The sequence below is a fragment of the Trichoplusia ni genome, chromosome 9 (genome assembly GCF_003590095.1).
Source record: "Trichoplusia ni isolate ovarian cell line Hi5 chromosome 9, tn1, whole genome shotgun sequence".
NCBI classification, from domain to species: domain Eukaryota; kingdom Metazoa; phylum Arthropoda; class Insecta; order Lepidoptera; family Noctuidae; genus Trichoplusia; species Trichoplusia ni.
The window spans coordinates 5813467-5839147 of record NC_039486.1 but is presented as its reverse complement, the minus strand read 5'-3'; the positions used below and the strand labels follow the sequence as shown (position 1 = coordinate 5839147).

General features: G+C 36.2%; 2 protein-coding genes across 2 annotated transcripts; both read left to right on the top strand.

The window, feature by feature from the left end:
- The first annotated feature begins 7637 nt into the window (after window positions 1-7637).
- Window positions 7638-11585, top strand: LOC113497377. The gene is made up of 2 exons (XM_026876917.1): window positions 7638-11411; window positions 11524-11585. The coding sequence occupies exons 1-2, from the start codon at window positions 7672-7674 to the stop codon at window positions 11552-11554; spliced, it is 3771 nt and encodes a 1256-aa protein (XP_026732718.1). The 5' UTR covers window positions 7638-7671; the 3' UTR covers window positions 11555-11585.
- Window position 11586: 1 nt separating this feature from the next.
- On the top strand, window positions 11587-12885 carry LOC113497407. Its single transcript, XM_026876951.1, has one exon. The coding sequence runs from the start codon at window positions 11587-11589 to the stop codon at window positions 12883-12885; it is 1299 nt and encodes a 432-aa protein (XP_026732752.1).
- Window positions 12886-25681: the final 12796 nt, after the last annotated feature.

The following is a 25681-nucleotide window of genomic DNA, read 5'->3' as shown; positions in this document are numbered from 1 at the left end:
ACATAAACCATAGAAGAGGACTATTCACACTATAATTAACCATAATAATATTAATTCCCTATTTAAGTTATCGATACTAATTCAGCATTAATTACGAAACCACCGCACTTACGAGTGTGCGTGCCTGATAAGAGTGTATTAACACACTTTTCATTCATAACTGCTTTTGCATTTTGTAGTCAGTCAATACGGAGCGAATAAACGATATCGGCTCAGTCATTCGGCCGCAATATTGGTTTTGTATCGTTTTATTTCAGTATCGATTGACATCGCGGACATCACATACGATTGGTTAATTTGCATACGGCGAAATGAAGCTGTTTAAGAACTGTCTGCATAATTTTATTGTTCACATTAGTATGGGAAATGTATTCAAGTGCGGGTCTATTTATATTGGTTTGGATGATGGTGTAGTATTTTAAAAAAATAGATTTTGCTTTGGTGGGTTAAGAAGTTTAAAAAAACTCAATGGTTACTCGTCATACAAGGCATACATTTTGCTAGTGGCGTATTTCGCGACAGTCAGCTTTACGTATTCAAGCAATGATAGTCAAGTGGTGTGTCCGTTGGATTGGCAGATCATACGCCGTAGGTTCAAATCCGGGTACGTTTCAACTTTTTTTGATTTACAGAGTAATGATCACTTTCTAAAACGGTGAAAGAAAATATCGTGAGAAACCACCACATCATCTCTTACAGCTTAAAAATTCTGTCACCAAATATCAACCATATATCAACAAGATGAAAAGAAGAAAGAAGATTTCTGTCTGTTTGGATCACGTGGTCTTCGTCATTTTAAGGTAAAAGGTAGGAAGGTCTAAATTCTATCACTTTGAGGGAGTATTTATTTACCAAAGCTTTAGCTATTTTTTGTCCTGTAATTGAAGTAGGTATGTTTGTTTCCAAAGTACAAACAACAGTTAAACATTTCCAATCATTTGTTTTTCTACAAAGTATTGTGTTCTTCAAAAGAAAAATAATGAATTCCCTTTTAAACAGACTTAAGGGAACAAGCGTAGTTCCACCGACTAGCAACTGTTTTAACAAAGAGTTATATAAATATTTTTGCCGTCGATACCTGTTGGTTTGCTTAGTCCGTGATGATGAATTTACGAAGTTATGCGAAAGGCTTTTTTACTATCCTTATATTCTAATATTATTGATGAGGAAGTTTGTTTGATGTTGGTTGTCAGTCTAACACGTCCAAAAAGCTTGATAATTGTTTGTGGTTTTCGCACGCAATAAGCGAACACCCTGTACGCATAGTCTTTATCCAACTACGTCAGGAAGAGAGTAATATTTTTGGGGCTATACCTTACAGAAGAGGATAAAGCCAATAGAAAAGGCTAGTTTAAAATTACCGAATATGTTATGCAAAAGGATGGAAAAAGATTTAAAATAGCTTAAAGTTCTTCTTCAATTATTTTTTGCCTTCAATTATTAACCTAATTTTTTCATACATATAAAAAGGCTGATTCAAAACTAAAATGGAAAGTAGTCCATTTAGAATGATGTGATATGAGCCTACTCGAAACCGCGGGTAAAAGTTAGCTAGCGAATGCCCGCGGCACACGATTTATGAGTTCCCGGTATAAATTCTACTCGACAGATCTGTAGTGGAAAATTTTGTTTATTTTTGTGAACCGCAGGGGGCATTATGAAAGGGTCTGACTCATAACAGCGTAAGTCAATAGAAATGATGATTGGTTATTCTGGAAAAGACTTGTTGATTTCACGGGTTTTATAAGATATCGCAGTGTAATTTTGTAATTATTTTCGTTATATTTATTTTTAAAGAATCAAATAAAAACTCTCTTCTCTACCTCCGTCCTTACTATTTATTGGGTTGCGCACCTAAAAGTCAAAAACAAACCTTATTACTGAGGCACCGTGTCCGTCTATCGTCTTGGTAACAGTTGTATCCCACAAACCGTTACAACTCTTCTGCAGCTTATTTTGATCAAAACCGATATTTAATATTTAACAAATATGTAAGTGAATGCATTTAAAACCACGCATTTTTGCGTTAAAATTACTTTCTTTAAAGGTAAGGTTGCTTTTAAATATGAATTTATCGTACAACAGACAAGAGACATTAAAGAAAGCAAATACGTTGGTACATACTTACATTGTTAGCCTTTCTTTTGTCCCCAAAACAAAGTACTCTCTAACACATAACCCGAACAAAATGAAACTTACTATAATTTATTAATAACTTTCATGCACGTGTCACACACAATAATCTAATCCACTTATATTAATAAAAGTGATTAATCTACACAGTGTTTAGACATGTTGCCATACCCTTTTTTCCCTGTCTCATCAAGTTTCATGAAAATAATGCTGATCAAATTGGATTAAATTGAAAGTTCAATAACCTTAACGACATGTAAAACATGGTATAACAATAGCCAACGTTCATTTGTTAAATTAAAATGATAACAATTCGAGTTATTTACGTTCGTTCGCTGTGGAAATAGCTGAGCTTGCTGATTTGACAGTTTGACAGGTTTTAAGTATATTCATATAGAATGGTGTATTCCCTAAACATTGTTAGTTTTAACAATACAATGAATAACGTAAACAAACTGTATTGTAATCATACATGTTATGCCGGAATTTTTCAATATAATAACTTGCTCCATTTTACGTTTTCAGCCTCTATTTTTCAAGGCTTTTAAGGGTTGTCTGTGTGTAGTATGTCTGATATGAATCCAAATTTTATTATTTATTAGTTAAGAGTTCTTATTCGTAATGAAAAAAACTTGTTTAAGCCTACAGATTAGGGTGCTATATCAGCGTTTACGGTAAGCAGTTCTTTATAAGTGACTATTCTTTTACTCAGCTCTCTAGAGAGCTTATTAAGGGTTTGGATCCGTTGGGTCTGCTATTTCCTCTGACACTAGGTATGGCCTGATAATCTGAAATATATCGCTAATGACTTTCAGCTGTTGAGATAACAGATGATGGTTTCGAACACATTCAACTTTTTCAAAGACTAGGTACAAGTTCAAAGAAAAAAATGCTTCTCAGTTGTGTTCTGGACTATGTCCATTCAATTCACAGTCAGCTAATAAGGTCAACATTTACATGAACACTAAGGAACATGTAATTAAGATGTCCCTTTGTTCCTTTTATTTATTTTTATGTGTACAACTGAGAACAATGCGAAGAGATATTTTTGATTAAAAAGTTAACGAAGTACAAGGGTATGTTATTCCACGGCCTTTATTCGGCAAGTCACATTAAACATGTTGTAACAAAACAACACCCGAAACTCAAAACAACTCCCTAATTCGGATATTTACTTAAATTTCAAGGATAAAAGGATCAAAAAGTACTTAGACATGTACTTAACGAAAATTAAAATAATTACGGGGTAGTATTCGGCGGGGCATCCATTAGGTCGTTCCGACCGGCGCGTTACAGATAATGCCGGCAACGTGGGGTTATTGTTCGGAACAACAATGGTGGCACTTACGTGAGCGCTCTTATCTCGTCAACCACCTCGTTTGTACCGGCGGACGCCAGCCCACCTGCATAGTCGAGATATTATTTCGAGGTGACATTAGTGTAGGCAACACACAGTTAACTATAAACAAAGCGACGTCGTCTTTCAGGGGTTAAGATTAAGTGACTTTCGAGACATGTATGCTTACTTAATTGATATTAAGTGTCACGTGATATGTTCGTGTTGGACGAAAGTTGAACGCTTAAGATGGTGAGTCACAAAACTAAGAGGGGCTACTTGAGTTGAATAGACAGTAGACACATAACACTTGAACAGACTTGATAACCGGAGATAGCCGACATTGTTTATACGTCAAGGAGACCTTCGAAGAATAATCGATCTAATTTCTGACCGTTTATTATGAACTCTCAAGATTTCGGTGGTTGTGAAAGCAAGATGGAGTTATGCGCTAGGTAGAGCGCAGTCTTGCTTACATAATGGCAACTGCCGTCCTTCAAAACCTTTCAGAACATGTACAGGAGCTAACCAAATAGTTTGTTATTCAGTTCTTGTATTTCATTTGTTCTTAGTGCTTGCTTGTAAACATAATAGATCGCCAGTAACATTTATACTATTATGATTGATGTTAAGCATAATAATTAATAGATTATCTACCACAGGGTTGATTAATTGGTTTAGTGATCTCACTACCACATGTCAGGTCAAGGTTTTGATTCCATGCTAACGCGTAACTGAATTTAGCTCTTAATCTCTTTAACGTGGTCTCAGAAATTGCGCCAAAAAGACAAAGGGTCCAACCCTATTGCAATTCTCAACCGTTGTTATATTTACCTACAAAAGACCTTTACTCACTCCCTGTTTTAAAGCATAATGACGGCAAAGTATACATCTCTTAATATTTTTCCAAGTATTAAGGGTAACTTCATTAGTGACTCCACCCTGTTTCTGCGTGATGTTGTAGCATTATGCAAAGTGCAGTTTTTAATTAGATACGATGGCACTTTGCTTATTTTTGATAGCGAACACAGCGGGGCTTAACCCTTGACAACGACGTGATATAAGCACCCCACTGTGATTCCGAATCGCAAGTACCTAGCAAAACATTCTCATTTATAACAAGAAGTTTGCTGCTCTGAACGAGAATTGAGAGTTTAATCTAACTTGAGGTACGTGGGCAATGAATTTTATGAGATCAATGGGTTGTTAAAATCGTTAAAGTTGATCAGTTTGATTGTCCGACATTAGATGTGGTAAGTTTGACTTCCGTAATTATAGAATGTTAATTGACGATGTTATTAAATGTTGTAAGTTTTTATATTTGATTTTTTGACAGTGGGTTTGACAGGAATTTGTTCCTGTTGTCTAAGAGTTATTCATGGATGCCTTTGTTCTATTCTTGTGAAAGTTGTTTATAAATCATACATACTTGGATGGTTGTGTAGGTTCAGGTCAAAAATTTAAAATAATATCGAGTACTTTGGTATAAATACGACAAATCCAATCTTCTCAGATGTGTATGTACAATATTAGTTTCTCTTTTTACAAAATTTTACAGACTCGTAGATATATTAAATTCCTATGAAATGAGAAATCGGATGCTATCGGTATTCAAAAGATTTCGAATATTCGATTACAAATTCATATGAGATTTTGAATCTGAATTCGGATGAACTCGATTAGCTCGACTTAGAAAAGCAAACCGGGTTATTATTAGATGTGTGATGCTCATTGCATTTGCGAATGCATAATGTTAATGCGGAAACTTGCATTCCGATCTGATTACTACAAATTCTTTTTATAAATTCGTAGAATAGTTTTAGTATTTTTTACGTTTTAGTAGAAACTGGTTGTGGTTGTAGTTTTCAAGAAATTACGAAATAGTTCTCATTCTTTGTTTACATAAATAGTCTGACTTCATAGACATTTTCTTCGAATTATGTTTTATTATTTTTTATGTTTATTTGAAAGCTCATTTTGAATACTAAGAATAAATCTTTGTTAAAATTTAAATTAAATCATTACATTCTGTAGAAGGGTCAATGGCTGTCACAAATTCTTTATTCATAATTCGTTGCCCTAAAGGTATAAGTTATCATTGTAATGCAAAGGACTCCGCTCAAAAAATATCGATCCACAATTCGTATTTTGTTGACAAACAAAAGCCACATCACAGTAAAATGACCATGGGATAACCAACTCAATGAAAACAAGTTTCCTCTCGTATTTTTCGAATACACAAATGAAAACGTGAAATTTGACTACCAAGGGTAAATCCAGTTGACAATGAAACAAGTCATACTCACTCGTGATAATAAGTAGGAGACAAGTGACAAAGCAAACATAAGCTCTTAAAGCAAAATTATTGCAATTCGATTGTTGCCGCTATGCTTTCTACAACTCAAATGTTAGAAGTGGTGATATACCTTTAGTAAAATTGAAGTCATGCGAGTCAATACAGTTGCCGCCTAGTACCTGTAAACTAGCCGTAGATCCACATTTTTCGACGATGTTTATGAAGTACTTACGCAAGCATAAAAGTTTGTAAGTAATTTCTAATCATTACGAGTACTACGATACTTTAAATTTTAAACTTTAAGAGGCCTTTTTTTGGAGAAATGCAGCTAAAAAACATAATTCTCTTCCGTCTGTCCCGTCACCAGGCTGTCTCATGGACCGTGATAGTCTAAAAGTTGAAACATATTTTTCACCCAAACAATCAACCAACTTTTATTAAGTCTATTTGTGTTTTTGCATCGTTGGGTTCCGTACCATCAATGTCACAAGTTCCACTCGCACCTACGGGCTTTCGGCTGGTAGTAGCCGTTATTTTTTGGATTATCCTTATCTTTCAGCACGACAGTTTTATTACAAAACTAACAAAACACGTTACATTTATCTACTTAGGAAAGTGGAACTCCGAACAAAATTGTACATCTACAAAGGCAAAAGCAAAATTTATTCAAATATGAATACCTCTCGTTCTAAAGAGATGGGACCATGATTTATACGTGTTGCTGTAACGCGGAAATATTATTGCGAACGAGGTTATGAAACAAGGTACTTACAGAATTTACGTACCTTAAAGTATTTTCCGATTGGTTTAACATAATTTTATCTGAGTTGAATTCGATGTTCTCACGCAGAATACAATTTAACAGATCTATTGGTATTAAAATTTTCAACAAATAATTTTCGTGAATGTTTCTCTTATCTAAATAAAATTCATCATCTGTGTATTGTGTCTTAAAAAAATATATTTGGTTTATGACTTCAATTGGAAATCTTTTTTCGATTGCCCAGTGTACAAGTTTTATGAATGGTTTAGTGTTACATTTTCTTTACAATATTTTTATACATGGTTTTATGACAGTTTATACATAACTTATGTTGTTGTAGTTTGATCATTATTCAAAAGATGGCGTTATGACTGTGACGTCACCTTTCTGTATCGCGGTGTTAAGATTTTCGAGCAAAGAATGACACCGCGGCTACGTTTCATTAAATTTGTCTTCTCTGGATCCTAGTGTTTTATTTATCACAAGTGACATTAGGGACGTATACAACTTTACATGGTCCTATCGAGTCGGATAAAGTGAACTAGAAGTGAGTGATCAGTGCCGAAGTGTTTGGAGTAAATCTCGGTGTGGAGACCAGGGTGGATCGCCGTGAAGCGCCGCTCACCCAAGCTAGTGTGCAAGAGTGGAGTAAGCAGTGGTGACCAGTGGTGTGCAGCCGGGGAGTGTGGACCAGCAGCCGGCGCAGGGAGGCCTGAACTGGACAGGGCCAGTGGAGCGGAGTTGGCGCAGGGTTGCTGGACGTCATCAGCACCAGCAGAGGAGGTGAAGCCTGTGCGATAGCGCAGCAGGCAGCCCGTTCTTGGGGCAACGCAGTCATCACGGAGTTGGAGTCAGCGCTAGTGCCAGTGTGGTTTGTTAAAGCCTAAGTCGTGAGTACTATCTATTTGCTAATGTGCAAGTTTCAAGATAGAAGAAAGTAGTCTTCTAAAATTATTGGACTTAATAATTTTTTCAGTATCGTGGATATCTTTAGTATAAATTCTAGGATATTACTATTTGTGTGCTGATTGATATTTGTGTCTGTTATTATTAGTGGAAATTTGTCTTTGGTGGTTATTTTATCTTAGTCGAAATTTTAACATTGAATTATTTCAATTATTTGTTGTTTAAACATTCAAAGTCATGGAGGCTATGTATAAATTGCAAAATGATAAAAGGGTTCTTATAGAAAAAGCTCAGATAAACTTTAAAAAGGCGCCTAAAGATCGAATAACCAAAATATATGTTGAAACTAGATTAGAATCACTTGAAGCTTTGTGGAAGGAATTTTCATCAACTCATAATAACATAGTGCAGAATGCTTCAGATGTTCAGCGAAAATCTGATAAATATTTTGTGGATGATATTTATGATATTACCGAAGAACTGTACATTTTCCACAAAATTCAATTGAAAGAGGTTTTAAATAAATTTGGTTATTATAGTTCAGATCCGAAGTCAAAGACAAATGACCACTCAACATCTAACAGTGTTAAGTTACCAAAAATATGCATTCCAAAGTTTTCTGGTAACTATGCGGAGTGGACAACCTTTAAAGATTTATTCACATCGTTAGTACACAAAAATGATACTTTAGAAGATGTTCAAAAAATGCATTATTTAAAAGGTTTATTGTCGGGAGAAGCAGAACAACTTGTCAGGCATATTGCAGTCACTTCAGACAATTATAAAGAATGTTGGTCGTTGCTTCACAGTAGATATAATAATAAGCGATTTCTCTCCAATTGCTTGTTAAAGCGCTTATTAAGTCAGGCTAATATAATAGAGTCCTCAAGTAGCATTAAGGGTTTACTAGACACAACTATGGAATGTCTGAATGGTCTGAAAAATCTAGGAATTGACATCAGTACGTGGGACATCATAATCATTCACATTATTAGCTCAAAGTTAGATTTTGAATCTCGAAAACAGTGGGAAACTAAATTGAGTTCTAAGGATGAGTTACCCGTACTTTTGGCATTCAAAGATTTTTTGGAAGCCAGATTCCGGGCCCTCGAGTTTTTGAATGCCGGGACAAACAAACCTACTGCTAGTGTTATTAAGAAAGCAACAACGCACCATGTCATTAGTACTGATAAAAAACCTAACGAAGTGACTTGTCCATTCTGCGAGGAAGGTCATAAAATTGCACATTGCAAAAAGTTTGCAAAGGAGAGTTATGAAGCTCGTCATAACTTTGTACAAACCAGGCGTTTATGCTTCAGTTGTTTAAACTCCAACCACTCTATTAAGTTTTGTCGTCATAATGGCTCATGTCGTATATGTAAGCGAAGACATCACTCACTACTACATCCTCAGTCGGTCTCAAACTCAGCCGTCCCTAATGAGAACTCCCACATAGCAACTGAAGTTAAATCAGCGGTATCCAGAGTTCAGGCATCGCTTTCAGAAGATGAACCGTCACCCTCTAATTTAGTATCATATTTTTCAAAAGGGTCTTTACCTAAACAAGTTTTGTTAGCTACTGCTCTTGTCGAAGCACAGACAAGAAGTGGCTCTACTCAACTGCTGAGAGTGCTATTAGATCAAGGATCTCAGGCATCATTCATAGCAGAATCAGCAGTGCAGCTTCTAGGACTAAAAAAGACTCCAGTGAAGACGGTAATATCAGGAATAGGCGGCGAGAAGAGCGCGTTTGCCTCTAAGTATGCAGTCACAGTGACTATTCACTCACGCCTAGACCCTAGTTTTAGTATCCAAGTGCATGCTTTTGTTTTAGGCAGCATAACATCGATTTTACCATCTAAAAAATTAGAGGTGTTCAGTTGGCCGGAGCTGACACAGATTACATTAGCGGATCCAGATTTTTACACACCAGGTAAGATAGACATCTTACTAGGTGCTGAAATATATGGCCAAGTTCTGAGAGATGGTTTAATTAAGAGTTCCCCAAACGCACCTATCGCTCAGAATACTGTACTTGGTTGGATCCTCTCTGGACAAATCTCAACAAGTGATGACCCTATTCATTGTCATCATGTCATTCACAGCAACTCAGATCAGGCTGATGACAACGCAGTTTTGCAACAGTTTTGGGAAATAGAGTCTGTCATACCTGATCAGAAAATACTTTCTGATGAGGAGCAACGTTGTGAGAACATTTTTGCTCAAACTACTCACCGTGATAAAGAGGGTCGGTATGTAGTTAATCTTCCCTTCCGCGATCAAGATCCGCAATGTCAATACGGAAGTTCCAGAGATCTCGCAATAAGAAGATTCCATCTGCTTGAAAATAAGTTCAAGAGAAATCCAGAAGTCAAAGCTCGATATTCTGAAGTCTTTCAAGAGTACATCGACCTTGGTCACATGGAGCCTGTACCTAGTGATGAGCTTAACAATATTTCAGCTGTTTATTTACCGCATCACGCCGTGGTACGTGAAGACAAAACAACAACCAAGGTTCGAATAGTGTTCGACGCTTCAATGAAAGGTCTAAATGGAGTGTCACTTAACGATGACCTCATGGTAGGCCCAAGGTTACAACCGCCGTTACGTCATATCATTATGAGATGGAGAATGCATCCCATAAGTCTCTGTGCTGACATTGTAAAAATGTACAGACAGGTGAAGGTCTCTTCTGAACATGCGGATTTTCAGAGAGTAGTGTGGCGTGATGATCCGGAATCTGTAATAAAGGAATATAAATTAGTAAGAGTTACCTTTGGTACAGCAGCAGCTCCTTACTTTGCAGTGAAATCATTGCAGCAAGTAGCTATCGACGAAGGTGGAAGTTACCCTGACGTATCTGAAATTATAAAAAATGACTTTTACGTCGATGATTTAATGACAGGTTGTCAGACAGTTGATCAAGGATTACATCTACATGAAAGATTAACAGAAGTACTCACCAAAGGTCAATTTCCACTACAGAAATGGGTAAGCAGTTGCAATGAATTGAACGAGAGAATTCAAGGTCATGCTGAAAGGACAAAGCAGAAGGAAGAGCAGGAAAGGGATATCAAGCTGGACTCAGTGGTGAAAATTTTAGGAATTTCATGGGATCGTCAGAATGATGAATGTAAATATTCAGTGCAACTTCCTCCACAGCAGTTTCCAGTTACCAAAAGAAGAGTAATCTCCGACATCGCCCGGCTATTCGATCCTCTTGGATGGGTCGCACCCTGCATCATTACCTCGAAGATCTTCATCCAAAAGCTCTGGCTTTCTGGTCTAGACTGGGATGCAGAATTAACTCCAGATCTTCTTAGTGAATGGGAAACTTACCGTGCAAGCCTTGTAGAGACGAATAAGATCAGCATTCCGAGATGGATTAATACGAAAGCCGACGACTCATTGATGGAGTTACATGGATTTTGCGACGCGTCAATTGCCGCTTATGCTGCTGTAGTGTATGTCAGAACCATTGATGCCGAAGGAAAAATTCATGTTAATTTAATTACTGCTCGAACTAAAGTTGCACCGGTTAAGCAGCAGTCAGTTCCGCGTTTGGAGTTAATGGGAGCAGTCTTACTCTCTGAACTTATTATTGAAGTCGCTAAGGTGATGAAGATATCACCTCCTCATATACGCGCTTGGACTGATTCATCAATCGTGTTAGCATGGCTCAGTAAACATCCAAGTCATTGGACTACTTTCGTTGGAAACCGAGTCTCCACGATTCTTTCTCGCATTGACAACTCACATTGGGCGCATGTCCAATCAACGCATAATCCTGCAGATCTTGCATCCAGAGGTTTGACACCACAGGAACTTGCATGTAGCTCACTGTGGAGTCAAGGACCACCGTGGCTTCATGAAGAGACAATTGAATACTCAAGACCAAAGTCAATTGTCACTAACACGGAGAAACGAACAATCAAGGTGCACGTCGCGACTGAAACTCAACAGGAAGTTCCTGTATGGACAAAGTATTCCACTCTCCAAAGGTTAGTGCGGGTGATAGCATATTGTAGAAGAGTCTTGAGATGGAAGGATCAAGGTGGCTAAAGACATGACAAGTATTTAACTCCTGAAGAAATACAAGACGCAACAAAAACATGTATAAGACATGTTCAGAGGCAAGAGTTTGATGAAGAAATGAAGGATATTAGAATGAAAGGAAGCGTGAAACCTAAAAGCAAACTGAGATGTCTCTGTCCAGTTATTGATGATGAAGGTATTCTTCGTGTTAAAGGACGTATTCAAAATGCCAATTTGGATGAGGCTGTCAAACACCCCATCATCTTGCCATCTAACAGACATTTCACCGATTTAATCATTGATGAAGCCCATAAAATGACTTTGCATGGAGGACCAACACTAATGCTGAGTCATTTGCGTACAAAGTATTGGATATTGTCAGCCAAGAATAAGGTTAAGGCTTATGTCCGCAAATGTGTTAAGTGTAAGCGGTACGCGGCATCTACTCAAACCCCGTTTATGGGTCAATTGCCGAAAAGTCGAGTCACTCCCGCTAGACCGTTCTACCATACAGGTGTAGATTTTGCTGGCCCCATCAACCTTAGAACATCAAAGGGTCGAGGTCACCAATCGCACAAGGGTTACATTTGCGTATTTGTATGCATGGCAACCAAGGCCATTCATTTAGAAGTCATTAGTGACTTGACAGCACACGGCTTCATAGCCGGCTTCAAACGATTTGTGGCTCGTCGCGGTTTTGTCGCAGACATTTGGAGCGACAACGGTACGAATTTCGTTGGTGCTTCCCGGGAGCTTAGACATTTAGTTGCAGCGGAGAAGTCGTCCGTAGCTGCAGAAATTAGAGAGTGGTTGGGCAATAACAGCACCTCCTGGCACTTTATTCCACCTCATTCCCCGAATTTTGGTGGTTTGTGGGAAGCCGGTGTGAAGTCAACGAAGTTCCACCTTAAACGCGTGATAGGTAATTCAACACTTACTTACGAAGAAATGTCTACACTGTTGTCTCAAGTAGAAGCTTGCCTCAATTCCAGGCCGGTATCAATGTTGTCTGACAATTCCTCAGATCCTACGCCTTTAACACCTGGTCATTTTCTGATTGGTGAGCCTCTGATAGCGGTTCCTGAACGGAATTATGAACATTCAAACATCAGTAATCTAAGACGTTGGCAGGTTACTCAACGCATGTTGCAAGATTTTTGGAGACGGTGGTCTGCTGAGTACTTGGTTCAGTTGTTACAGCGTTATAAATGGACAAAACATATTCCAGAACCCAATATTGGAGATGTAGTTTTGATCAAGGAGGATAATTTGCCTCCTGCCCGTTGGCTTTTAGGTAAGGTTGTAGACAGACACCCTGGTTTGGACAAGGTTACAAGAGTAGTAACTCTCAGGTGTAACGGATCACTTATTAAAAGACCTACATCAAAATTATGTATCTTGCCTGTCGCTAAATGATGTGATTTCATTTCATGTTAGTTAAGTTTTACGTTACGATAATTTTAGGATTTAAGATGTTTAGTTATTATTTATTTGCCCCTGACCTCATGGTGGGTGGTATCTATGCAATTTGTGAAAGGACATAACGCTATTATGTCCTTGGTGGGTGGCATGTACAAGTTTTATGAATGGTTTAGTGTTACATTTTCTTTACAATATTTTTATACATGGTTTTATGACAGTTTATACATAACTTATGTTGTTGTAGTTTGATCATTATTCAAAAGATGGCGTTATGACTGTGACGTCACCTTTCTGTATCGCGGTGTTAAGATTTTCGAGCAAAGAATGACACCGCGGCTACGTTTCATTAAATTTGTCTTCTCTGGATCCTAGTGTTTTATTTATCACAAGTGACATTAGGGACGTATACAACTTTACACCCAGATTTTGCCCAAATTTTCAAAACTACTGGCTATCCAAACTAATAACACTCTATTGTTCAAACTTACGAATTTAATTGTTTACCACAAAACATTATTATCAAGCAATATAATATAATAGCATCTAATAAATACTAATTAAACCAGCAATTTCACTCAAGCAGACAAAGTCTATTCAAACATTCAAGACAAAAGCGATCTCCAGCCAATAAATTGGTTTATTAATGACGTAGAGTCTCATTGAACAGTGCTAAAGTACTGAGTAACTGTATATAAACAAAATAAGGTTGTTAAAGTGTCAGTTGAATAGAACCTCTTGTGCGGATCGGACACAGGGTTTGTCCATTAGCCTGATTACGGTCAAAATGTTCGCCCTCTGGGGAGGCTGCGGCCAATGGTTTCCCTTTCTCCCCGAACTGACGTAACTATTAAATTTCGTCTTTTGATTCCATATATGTGGCTGTAAATGTGGGAAGTTAGTAGGTAGATAAAATTTATATTTTTCGACATTCCTTTTTTTTCATAATTTTCTTGAGCTTATATTTTGGCTAAATTAATCAGGTAACTAATTTGCTGTTATTGTTCAGAAACTATAATTTCGTGGTGTCCTTACGGTTCAGTAATGTTTTCTTTGCTTTCGTTGAAACTAAAAATGACTCGTGCGGAAACCTGGCATCCAAATTTTGGAATCTGGAATCGTGCTACCGTGGTGATTCTCAAACCTCTCCTATACGGTAACAGGCCTGTGCCCAGCACTGGGACATATATAGGCTGGTATTTTCATTGTTGTTCCGACATCAGATACCTAGTCAAATATAAGCAGCACTTCCACAAAATTATCTCCCTCCGTATCGGTCCACTGAACAATAGAGTAATAATATAATAACACTTATTCGATAACTAACAATCGTTAACAATGGGGAGCAAGCCAACTGTGCCGCGTGCATGGTGAAACGGGTACAGATAATACACGTTGAATAGGCCCAAATGCCTCATCTGTATATAGTGCTTGTGTCTTGTCATTACACAGTGGGCAAGCACTTTGACCGGATAAAGACGTATGGACAGTGACTGGAACCTAACCTAGCTAAATTAGTAGCTAGGCACTCAATCACGCTCCAGTTACCTATAATTATCGAATGGCACAACAAATTAAGTGGCTGACGCACAGCGATCCCTATGGGACTGATATACAATTATGATGTCGTGCTTGCTGCAGAGTTATGTGTTTAATGACATTTACTACAAAATTTATTGGTGAATTCGATTTTGGGATTGTTCTGGAACTAATTTATAGAGGTATTTAAGTATGTATGGAGAATTTTCGGCCATTTTAGAACCCCACAGCTAGTCATTAATGTGAAAGTTTCGAAAGTGCCTGAAAAATGACTACTTGAATAAATATTGTTTTTTTTAGTAACAATAAAACATAGCTAAAATTTATCACACTCAAATTAAGCACGATTTGTTTTACAGGACTTTCAGCCCTTTCAAAGTTAATAAAGAATATTTTTTTTACTTAGATTTTTAAATCAGCTTTCTCCAGATTCTCCTACTGGGCATATTCCTTTAAAGTTCTTTACCACTCTGTGATATTTGGACCAGGGTTTCAAGCAAAAAAGAGCCTAATTAATAGACTCATAAGTATTAAGATACCGTAAATAGAATATTCCATTACGACAACTGCTCTTTATTCACTAGTTACCGTGACACACAAATGCTAATTTTAAATATAAACCCAATGCAATGTAAAAAAGGTTGTCGTAATGAGGGTTCTGGATTTATCGTACGGCATCATTATAAGGGTACAAACAATATAATTTTGACATTCAAGATTTTTATTACGAACGCAATCATGTTCTTTTCAAATGACTAAAAAAACAAAGTAAATTGTGTTGTTTTTTCATTTTACCACTCGAAGGGTGGAAAAGAGGCTGGACGAAAGCCTCTCTTTAGTCAGAAGTGACTTAATGGAAAAAAACCTGTCTTTCTACCTCTAAAATATTATGTTTCACTATATGACTTCTGTCTAGTTCGTGGTGACTTTGCGGTTCTATAGATCGATGTGTATGCAGGTTGGATTCTAACTCAAGAAAATTAGAACGAAATTTGTATTCGTTAAGTTATAGTTTTCTTTCTTTCGGGATCATCAATCATCTACGAAACCGCTGAGAAAAGTTGAAGAAACTGATCGTGAGTCAACCTAGATTCCAAATACGTTGAATAGGAGTTGTCAACCCACAATGAGCTAGCGTGGTGATCAATACTCAAACGTTCTGTACCTATATGGAAAGAGGCATTTAGCCAGTAGCAAAACATCCTTTGACAATGACAATGCGTGGTATGGTTTAAGGGATACTTTATGTCAATTTCATGTGTTTGACTTTTTTATAATCTTGAATTCCCTAAAAATCAACAGTAACATATTCCATGGGTTTCAGAATCTCAATCACCACAAAGGGAATATAACAAATCGATTTCTAAGTAACAATATCATTGGTATAATGCCAAATCTTCTAATTATACTGTATTAATTAAGGCCGTGAGACTTCGTAATGTGATGCGTGGTTTGATCCAATTGCTAACTTTTTAATGTGATTCCGTAAGCACTGTTGACTTGACATCTTGGCAACTCTGCTCCTCATACCATTGACGTAATTTTCCTCACTTTCAGTACAATCATATTTGTATAATTTAGCGTGTGATATTATGAAATTTGTTTATAAACATGTTGGTAACAATTCAATTCTATTTTTAATAGCTAATTGTTTTCTGAATTCGTTTTTGTTTTTGTTTAGCTGTACTAGGTTACTTTACTGTATGACAGTAAGTTCAATTTATTGTGAATATGGAAAAACTATTGCAATTTGCACGTTTCTAAAAGTTTTGATTAAACCGAAACAGAACGTTAATCATTTTGCTACAAATTTTTATTTTCCTAAAAAAGTTGCCTGTATTTTATTACGAATGAAAGCTTATCAACTACTCTAAAACAAATAAAGAACTACGTAATTTTAAGACCAAATTTTAATGGAATTTATTCCAAAAAGTATTTATTCACAGTAAAAAAAAACACACCTAAAATACATCATCAAAATTTAAAAATATTCCACCCACTACGCGGATATTTGATCTAGACAAATTACAGTTCCCTCTTTTAATATTGGAACGTCTCCCTAAAATTCTATTAGCTTGAGCAGAACAAGTGAAATTTCGTTCGACATGAATTTACTGCACTTCATAAGGAACTCGAAGAGCGATGTCTGTCATTACTCATGCCCGTGGCTCGAGCACATTCTTCACTTCTGTTGCCTATATCATGCTACGTACCTAATTTATATTCCTATGAGGTCAGCCTGACTGATGCCTGTTCTTGTTTACAAGGTACACTGAAATGAGATTTTGTGTTTCAACGTCTTCGCAATCCTGGCCAGAAAGAATGCCAATTAGTTATAGTGACGGTTTTATGAATGTAACTTTAAGAAAAATACATTTCATAATCAAATTAATTTAGTCACGTTTCTCTTTCACATGATCCTCAAATAAAGCGAAAGCTAAAACCATTCGCGGCTTCTAAATGAACATTTTGATGAATTACAAATAAAGGATTAATTACAGTAAAACTTTCATGATATATGAAGTACTTGTGTGTGGAAGGGCTGATCTCATCGGGACAAGCCTCCCCGCCACTCATTAATTACATAACTCGAACGCGGACAAAAACTTGATAATTGCCTTCATTACCCTTTCGAGAACAGTCGAGTGGGAAACTAGCACATTAGCATCGTGTGTATGTGAACGTTTGTTTCATAAAATATTTCTGAACCAAATCACGGACAAAGTAAGCGATACGATTCTAGCGGGAACTCTATGAATAAAATTATCATTTTGCAGAATTGATTCTGGAACACAGTAAAATACTCGTTCTATACAGCCTGCTTATGACTATCTACCCATTTGACTTCTGTATTATTTTATGCAATTGGTACACAGTAGTATGTATCTGTGAATTGGTTTGTATAATTAATTATACTGCCCCCGTTTGGTTAGGTAATCAGCTGTGATATTGTGCGGTATGGGCACCCTTTTCGGATATTTAGTAGCTGGTTGTTTTCGTGTTATGGCCTATAGCTGTATTTCCTACGCTCTATGGAATTGTCGCTTTTCGGCGGTATGGAACTAATACGATTTCCATATAAAAATACTTCTACTTGTATAAAATAATTTCTCAATAACTTAACACGAATTCGATCCCGAAAATAAAAGACGACCTTGGTTATTCGCCACAAAAAAATAAATTGAAAGATTTTAATCATCAATCGCCTTGGGCTAACCTCGAAGCCTGAATTCACTCATTGTTCAAAATAAACATCTGTCATGAATATCAAAAGTTGACAACAATAAATTCTAACCTCAGAATCAAATAACATTTTCAATTTGAGTGGATACGAGGCGTGTTGATCGACAAACAGTAGGATTGACTGAGTTTTCCCGCCAACCCGCTAGGTACATTCGGCAGCTTGAAAATTGCCATCATATTTCAGTGTCAAACGTGCCGAGCCGAATAACTTCCTTAGGTATTACACTCAAACTTTATGCGAGGGAATCAGTCACGGGTGTAAACAACAAGTACCTTGGTCCTTAATAGTGTCGTTCGACTAAACAATTGATGGGTTTAGTTTTATGATAGATGTCGGGGTTTTTTATCTGGCTGCAAACACGTACAGATTTAAAGGACAAAAATAAAGGTCTTTCATATACATTTTCAGTCTATACAATAGTTTTCTGAATGATAATTTTATTATGTAGTTGCAATAATTTATGCGTAAATAAGCTGTATGTTGTGGCGCAACTTGGGGGAAGCCTATGTCCTCGCTAGGCTGAACTGAGTGATTGAGGTAACTTCTTTAGTTGCAGGTATATTAGTTAAAAATGTATGTCAAGAAGCACGTCTTGTAGTCGCCTAGTAACAAGTACTATAAAAAAAATATCACATCACGCAGTAAAAACGTTTTCGTTTTCGATATAATTTATACTGCTTCGCTATATAATAAATGCAATACAGTTTGTATCGTACTTTTCTTGGATAAAAGAAGATAAATAAACAACGTATTATTATGGATGTGCTTCATTAGTTGCAACAGGGTATTGTGAAGGAGTATTGGATAATAATGTACCCGCCCCATTTCAAAAGTATTGCCCCTAGCAAAAAACAAAAGCAACATGCAGACTCGATTTTCTTTTCATCATTTTAATATGTAAACGAAGTACGACATTTATTTATGAACATAACATTTTCGACGTAATAACGTGTGCCATGTTGGATGAGATCAAGTTTTCAATAAAGAATTTACGGTAGGTCAGTTAACCATCTATATTTCCGCTGTTTGTACTCTGTAAAAATTCGAAACTATTTGTTATTTTTACTAAATCGTCATTTCTAAATCAGGGTAGGTTGAAAGAGAAACCAAAAAAGTCTAATCAGAGTGTAAATTTTCTTGTGAGACAAATGTGTTTTGTTTTTAATTTTCTTTTACGTTAAATACCTCAACGCTCTTCCTAGAAAATGATAATCACTCAGGTAATTTATATAATATTGTGTCATTAATTAAAATAATAATTAACAATCTTCACTTCAAAGCAAATTTGGATTCCGATATTAAGTGTTCGTCGCTCCTAAAATATAAACTTCCGCTCGAATATTCTAATAAGACTTAGCAAGCCTTTTGTCCGGGCCTCCCCAGTGTAACTAAGGCTAGTCCACAAAGTGACGTCATTCCTGTCCAATACCGTAATATTCTCTTTAGCGATAACGTCTAAGACCCATCTGTGTAATGATATTGTACTGCTTTGAGACACCGTTTGATGTAACATAATATTTGGGCAGCCAGCAACCTGCAGCTTGTTTCCGAGAAATCGTTTGCAGTTAACCAGTCGCCTTTCAGTTTCTACTACAAAAGGAACTGCAGAATTTATGTCAATTGTGTGTGTATTAAAGTAAATGATGTTGGACCGAGTTAGTGTAGACTAGTGCAGAGGTTTTGCTGTAAACCGGGTATTCCTCGTGCGATGGCTATGTTTATGACGTTCTGTTCCTATCTTCAGTTTTCAGGTGGACTCAGGTTTTTGTTTTGAGCTTTTATTATCAAAAATACATGTAAATTAGACTATCGTATAGGTATACCGCTAAACAGATGACTAATATATTGATTTTTTTTCTGTCTTTATTTACTATACCTACACAAGTTCTCTGATATGCCTACTGCAATATTCATAACATTCAAAGAAATCTCCTTCAAAACGAAATAAGACCGTGTAAACAAAACACCCGAACAAACTTTGTAGTTACATGTAGAACCGTAGTTGATGCTCGTAAGCCAGTCTTAACGCCTCATGCAAGTTGCGAAAAGCTATATTTCAGCAGACTGTCACTTTTAAGTACTGCTGCGATCTTGAAAATATAATATATGACGTCTGTGTGTGGCTTCAAGTGGGGAGGACGGCTTGAGTTGTTAATATGTCCCTTTGCTTCTCGAGTACTCCTTTTTCTATTATTATTTTTTGTTTATAGCCGGCTGAGACGTCAAAATTTTAAGAGGTAAGGTGTTTTATTAATTTTTTTTTGAGGTTCGTCATCAATATTTGGCCAATCAATTCTGGATCTCAATACATATAGGGGTGCAATTCTAAAAATTTACAGATTATACAGAAATAATATACAGATTTTTTTTTCAATTAGCTTTCAGCTCGCATTTGGATCAAAGTAGTCATCAAGATAACTCATATAAATCTAAACTCGAGAAGGTTGTATCGTTTAATTAGGGAACTCCTTAGGTCATCAGTCAGTTTTAAATCAAATTGCTTGATTTCAAAATCATATATTATTGCAATGTAAAAAAAAAACAGCTGAACCGGAACCAGGAAGCGGGTTAAGATCTTAAAAGATTTGATAATAGACAAAGAACCAGGTGAAAATAAATAAAAGCTTATAAAAAAAACAATCAACCAAATGATACATTACACCATAAAGCGAATGAAAACACGAGATCACTAAAATAGTCTCATAGCAATTTATGTAATAATGTAAGTGCAGCCATATACTCTACATTTGGAAAATTAAAACTCGAAAACGTCACCGCAATGTGGGCCGTACTACTACCAGTGAATACATTAAAAGTGGGACATTAACTGTTACTGTATAAATACTTTAGCATTCTCGGTAAAGTACTCTAAATGCTCTTGCAAATTAGTTCTGCAACGGTGTGGAAACTGCCGCCTACTCGACCCGCTCATTGCAACGAGCACTTTTTTAATTTCATTTACGTGATTACTAGTAGCTATTTAAAAAGGTAGAACGATAAATTATGCTGGGTTAAGCCTCCTCTCAGCTGATTACGAATACTGGGATTAAATGGCAATGACGTTCGTAGATTGCTGGAATTGAGCTACGTTCGTTTTTCCTTACTTATTATACCAGAGTGATCTTCGTAGCGTCCAATTTCTGTCTGAAGGAATTTATAAGACTGCAACTGTAGTCATGTTAAATTAACTTTACATAAAAGGAGGTTTTATCCATGTCAAATTGTGTTCGGTTCATATTTTCTATACAGAATACGTACTTTTCGGCAAGTTACAACGACCACTTACCCACAAATGGTTATATACAATCTGCCAACGAGTAATGAACTAAAGGCGAAGCCTCCTAACAAACTCGGTAAAAACCTTGTCATAATTAAATTTTAAATGAAAATTACTTTTACATTTTCTTAGAATCAAAGGTAACGACAGTCTTTTGTTTTTATGACAATGCTTTCCTGCGGTAATATGCTTATGGCAACGGTTACCTCAATGCTTTAGTTAATATTCTGTTTTGAATAAATTATATTGAAAAAGGAGTAGAAAATCTATTGCTTTTATTTTCCGATGCTAGACAAAGTATTTCTTGTAAAATGAAATGAAAAAATACTTGTTTATGATAAATAATGATATTGTAGAATACAATGTTCTCTCCATACATTTTAGTATAACGTAGGTAAAATGAACGAAAATAATTTTACGGTATGGCTTATTCCAAATGTTCTAGAATGGTTTGTTCGTGGAACATTATAATAAGTCTAGATCGAAGCCATTTTAAGTGAATTGATGAAAAGCAATTTCATGTCACAGTATTTCAGAATTCAATTTCGTATCGTAATTGACTCGCAATTTAGTAGTTTCATTGGATTGAGTGTCACGTGTCTTATCTACCCTTTTATTCATCCATCATTTTTAATGTGAAAGAGTATGAGTGAGAGAGATATATGTATGTATACCTATAAAATTAAATGAATTTGAATGTACAGATAATTACCGTTCATGTGTCGTAAGTTCGATCCTAGCGTAGAGCAAGTTTTTTTAACTAATAATTAATAGTTTAAAAAAATCTAAAAACCCACGTTTTTAAATCAGTTCGAATTTTATCGAAATGGGTCCAGCCGATTTTATAGTTGTAAATTACATTGTCATCGGGTTTGTAGCTACTCTGAGAATTTCAGCCTGTTAGCTTACCGGGAAATGCGTCAAAACTAAATTGAACACCAACCGGAACGTCAGACAAACAAAGAAGAAAACTAAGTGTATAGAAACGTCGAAAATTTTGTTCTTAAATTAAGGTCTCTAGTGCTTGTGACTGAAGTCGTTCTTAATAAAAAACATCGTATCTATATCTTTGTAATTATAAGCCGTATCTTCCGAAATATTTTCCATCACATTTATGGGACGTATTCAAATGAACGACAGTACTTTAATCCCCCAGGCTTACAGTATCTGTTCATAATTTATTCCAATGTAAGCACCTACTTAATTTCACTGTCACCCATTTTCCTATTCTTAGCATTACCTGGATGTGATATTAAGTATATACGTGTTCACGTTATTGCATCTGGTACCGCTTAAGATTTGTAATAAAATCTAAGTGAGTGGATATCGTAAAGCTTATGAGTTTGTTGTAGGACGCAATATAACGCTACGAGACGCCCTTTGCCGTACGTCTAGTGGTGCGCGGAATGTTGTTATATCGTCGAGAGCTGAGTTCTGTACAAAATTATATTAAAAAGTTATTTCAGTAAGCTGGTAAACCGCAGATACACGTTCCACATTCGTATGGAGCACAATATCATGTAATATCGAGTTAGTATTGTTGTTGCAATATAAATCTACACAAAATCCGACATATTTATTAAGCCGGACTCAAATGAATTAAGTGGGCAATAGAGTAGGTTAAAAGTTCATTAAACTAATTGCCCTATTTTATGAATTACTGGCGACAGCTGGCACGGTTAAAGAGGGGTCTATACCGCAGGTCAAACAGGCTACGGAGTCATACTATTGTCAGAAGTGATATACTAGTTTAGACAGTTAAAACACGTACATTTGTAGTCGTATATAACCTCTTTACACATAAAATACTCTCCGAGCTTCGCAGAACATGATAAGTCGCCGTCCCTGTTTGCATTTGACTGTTTATGACAGCCGATAGCCCTGAAGCCGATATCGGTATGCCCCAATAGAGTCGAGGAGGTTATAAGCTAGCGTGTGAAATAATTATATTTACCTAAATGAAATAGTCTGAGTCCCAGCTTAGTTGGGATTCATAAATGCCGCAAATTAAGCGCTATATTTTATGGATAGTAATAAAGACCCTATAGTAAACGTTTTTATTTGTTTCTACTGAGATGAGTAGGCAACTCGGTACTGACATAGTTTATCCTGAATTATAAAATACTAATTTATATTTAAGTAGCACTTATATCGTATTTCAAGCTGTCCTGTGAAGCTCCATTAAGTCCGCAACTGTGCCAACAAATTTCTCTAGCCAAATTAACCAAAGACAAAACATTTGTAAACTCCAGCGCTGTCATCAACTCTGTAACAATACAAACACAATGGTGCGAGATGTTTGCTCTCGTAAAAATGCTAAGTTCAGTGTTCGGGTTATTACAATTACTTACCGAATTCTTTGACAGTCGAGTGTACCCGTCACTTTGTACTTGGATAAGCTCTCTTGGTTCCGGTGGAGTGTTGGCCATTTTACACAAAACAGGTTTCAAACAACGTCGAGCCTTTTGTTTCGTAACAATGAAAATACTTGAATGTAAACTGAGAGTCTTATCACAGAACCCTTATTTGTTTCTCAAATCACTGTTCTTGGCTGTACATGGTGTTTTCCGTTGTTTGTCCACTTTTTGATGACGTCCGATCGTGAAATTGTCTGAGATTGTTCAACAAATTGTCTTGTTTGTAACAATCTTGAATATTCTCCTTTGAGCGTATAGCGTACTTCAATTCGGGGCTCCAGTACGGGACCACGCTTTGTTCCCGAATATAATAGACTAAGATGGATGCGAGTATGTTTTAGAGCGAGGGTAAGATTTTTGAATATAATTTTGCTTTTAAAAAACAGAATTTCATAAAATTGAAGAAAATCTTTGAAAACGGGTATCAAAGAAGATTTTCCGCAATGTTTATGCCTGTTTACGCCTAAGAGCTGAATCGTTTAGCTTCTAATCAACATCGATGACACTTATGAGTGAGGGCGCTCTTGTCTTTCACATAACACGGCCGTTTGTAGGGTGCGACGCCAAAGGCAGTATCGTAGCGGATAAGTGAAAGCCCGATCTCAACGAATGCCCGCTTACACGAACATCCTTATCACGAGCGTATCGGAAACGAGTGTTTATAAGACGATTGGTCGTCGGCCTTTCGTGATACTCTATTTTGTTAGTGTTGTAGTAATCATAATTGTCTTCGTTAACTACTTATTGTTTGGATATTTTTTACAAACAAAGTTTTAACAAAATAATTAAATAAAGACATTATAAAATCTATACGAAACAATAGTATAATATAATAGCATATTGAAGATCAGAAAATATCGAATTATTTTGCAATAATCAATGATTGCAAAATAATTATACTAAGTTAGTTTTCAATGTAGATTATTCAGTAACTTTGATAAAAAATACTTCAGGTACCGCCTCTTAATTATTTTTTCTAACGTTTAGAAACTCAGAAAATGTAATATAAAAGTTTGATACGAAATTATTGAATAAAAGCCCTAATATTCAAAGTAAACGCAGGACTGCAGCACGTGGTATATTTGCAGTCAAATTTCGTTCATTTGATTTCAACTGGCTCGAATGAAAATCAATAAGAACGTATAAGCCCCTTTACCATGCCGTACCATTGCCAATATCGGAATTCAATTGTGAATCGGGAACGCTACAGGCCTTAAACTTATCGTTGTCAAGACATAACGGCCGAAATGCCTGGATGCCCGACTGTTGTTAAACAATTCAGGATTTTCCACTCGAGAACACAACACTTGATATATGCTGCCAATACAATACGACACTGTCCTGTACAATGACTGTACGTGTGAGATTGTGAGGGACGAAAAGGGGAATATTTTTTTGTTAAACACAATCCCTCTTTGAAGGAAAAACCAGACTGGTCTGACTTTGATTCGTGCGCTGAGGGTTTCGAATACACTTATGCATCGTGCACAGTTACATAGGAAGAGTGATAGTATATTTGATAACCACGCTAGCTAACTTTTGGGTTGCCGATTACAGAGCCCAATATTGGTACTCCAGGTTTAAATGTTTCTTCTCCGTTTGTGAGTGGTTTCTTAGAATATTAAGAAAGTGCCTGCATATAATTTCAAAAAGTCTTATTGCTACTTTGAATGCATTGGAATCGAATATGTAACTCGAGCTTTTAAATCTATGCATAGAACCGCAAGACCACCACGTTAAATTAATTAAAACCTTTTGAACAAAAAACGTTCTAATATGAACTCTTAAACGGTGATCTAAAGGTAAACTGTGTATCACACTAATTTTCACTGTGTAAATTTTATTTTATTGTTAGTAAAGTATACCGCACGACAATTGGAAAATTTCAATCTTAATTGTGTCTGTCAAATATTCAATTCAATTTATTAATTCGTTGTTACGGTGAGCATGCGGCCCACTGTACGATTGTTACTCAAAACACTTAGTAGATTAAAAGGCCGATATAATAGAATGAATACAGTTATAATAGCTTTTATAACACAATTGTAAAGTAAATGCTATCGGTAATGGGTCAAGTTTGTAAATTAATATTTATCCTTTTAACAAAACAACTAAAATTGGTCTCCATTGTTGACGTAACAGTATTAATTTTAATGGGTATACATGAAAAACTAACTTCAATTATTTCTTAATTGATCTCATAACATTTATTAGTTTTTTAATCACTTAACAGTCGCTCTTGGTACTTTATTGAATATTTTTTGATGTTTATTTTAGCTGAAGTTTGTGCTCATGCACTGATATGATTATTTTAAA

What these genes read in the sequence shown, in the direction of transcription:
- LOC113497407 (XM_026876951.1), top strand. Translation starts at nt 11,587, where the DNA reads ATGAAGGATATTAGAATGAAAGGAAGCGTGAAACCTAAAAGCAAACTG.
- LOC113497377 (XM_026876917.1), top strand. Translation starts at nt 7,672, where the DNA reads ATGGAGGCTATGTATAAATTGCAAAATGATAAAAGGGTTCTTATAGAA. An exon ending in CAACAGGAAGTTCCTGTATG is followed by an intron (nt 11,412 to 11,523) that starts GACAAAGTATTC and finishes TTAACTCCTGAA; the next exon opens with GAAATACAAGACGCAACAAA.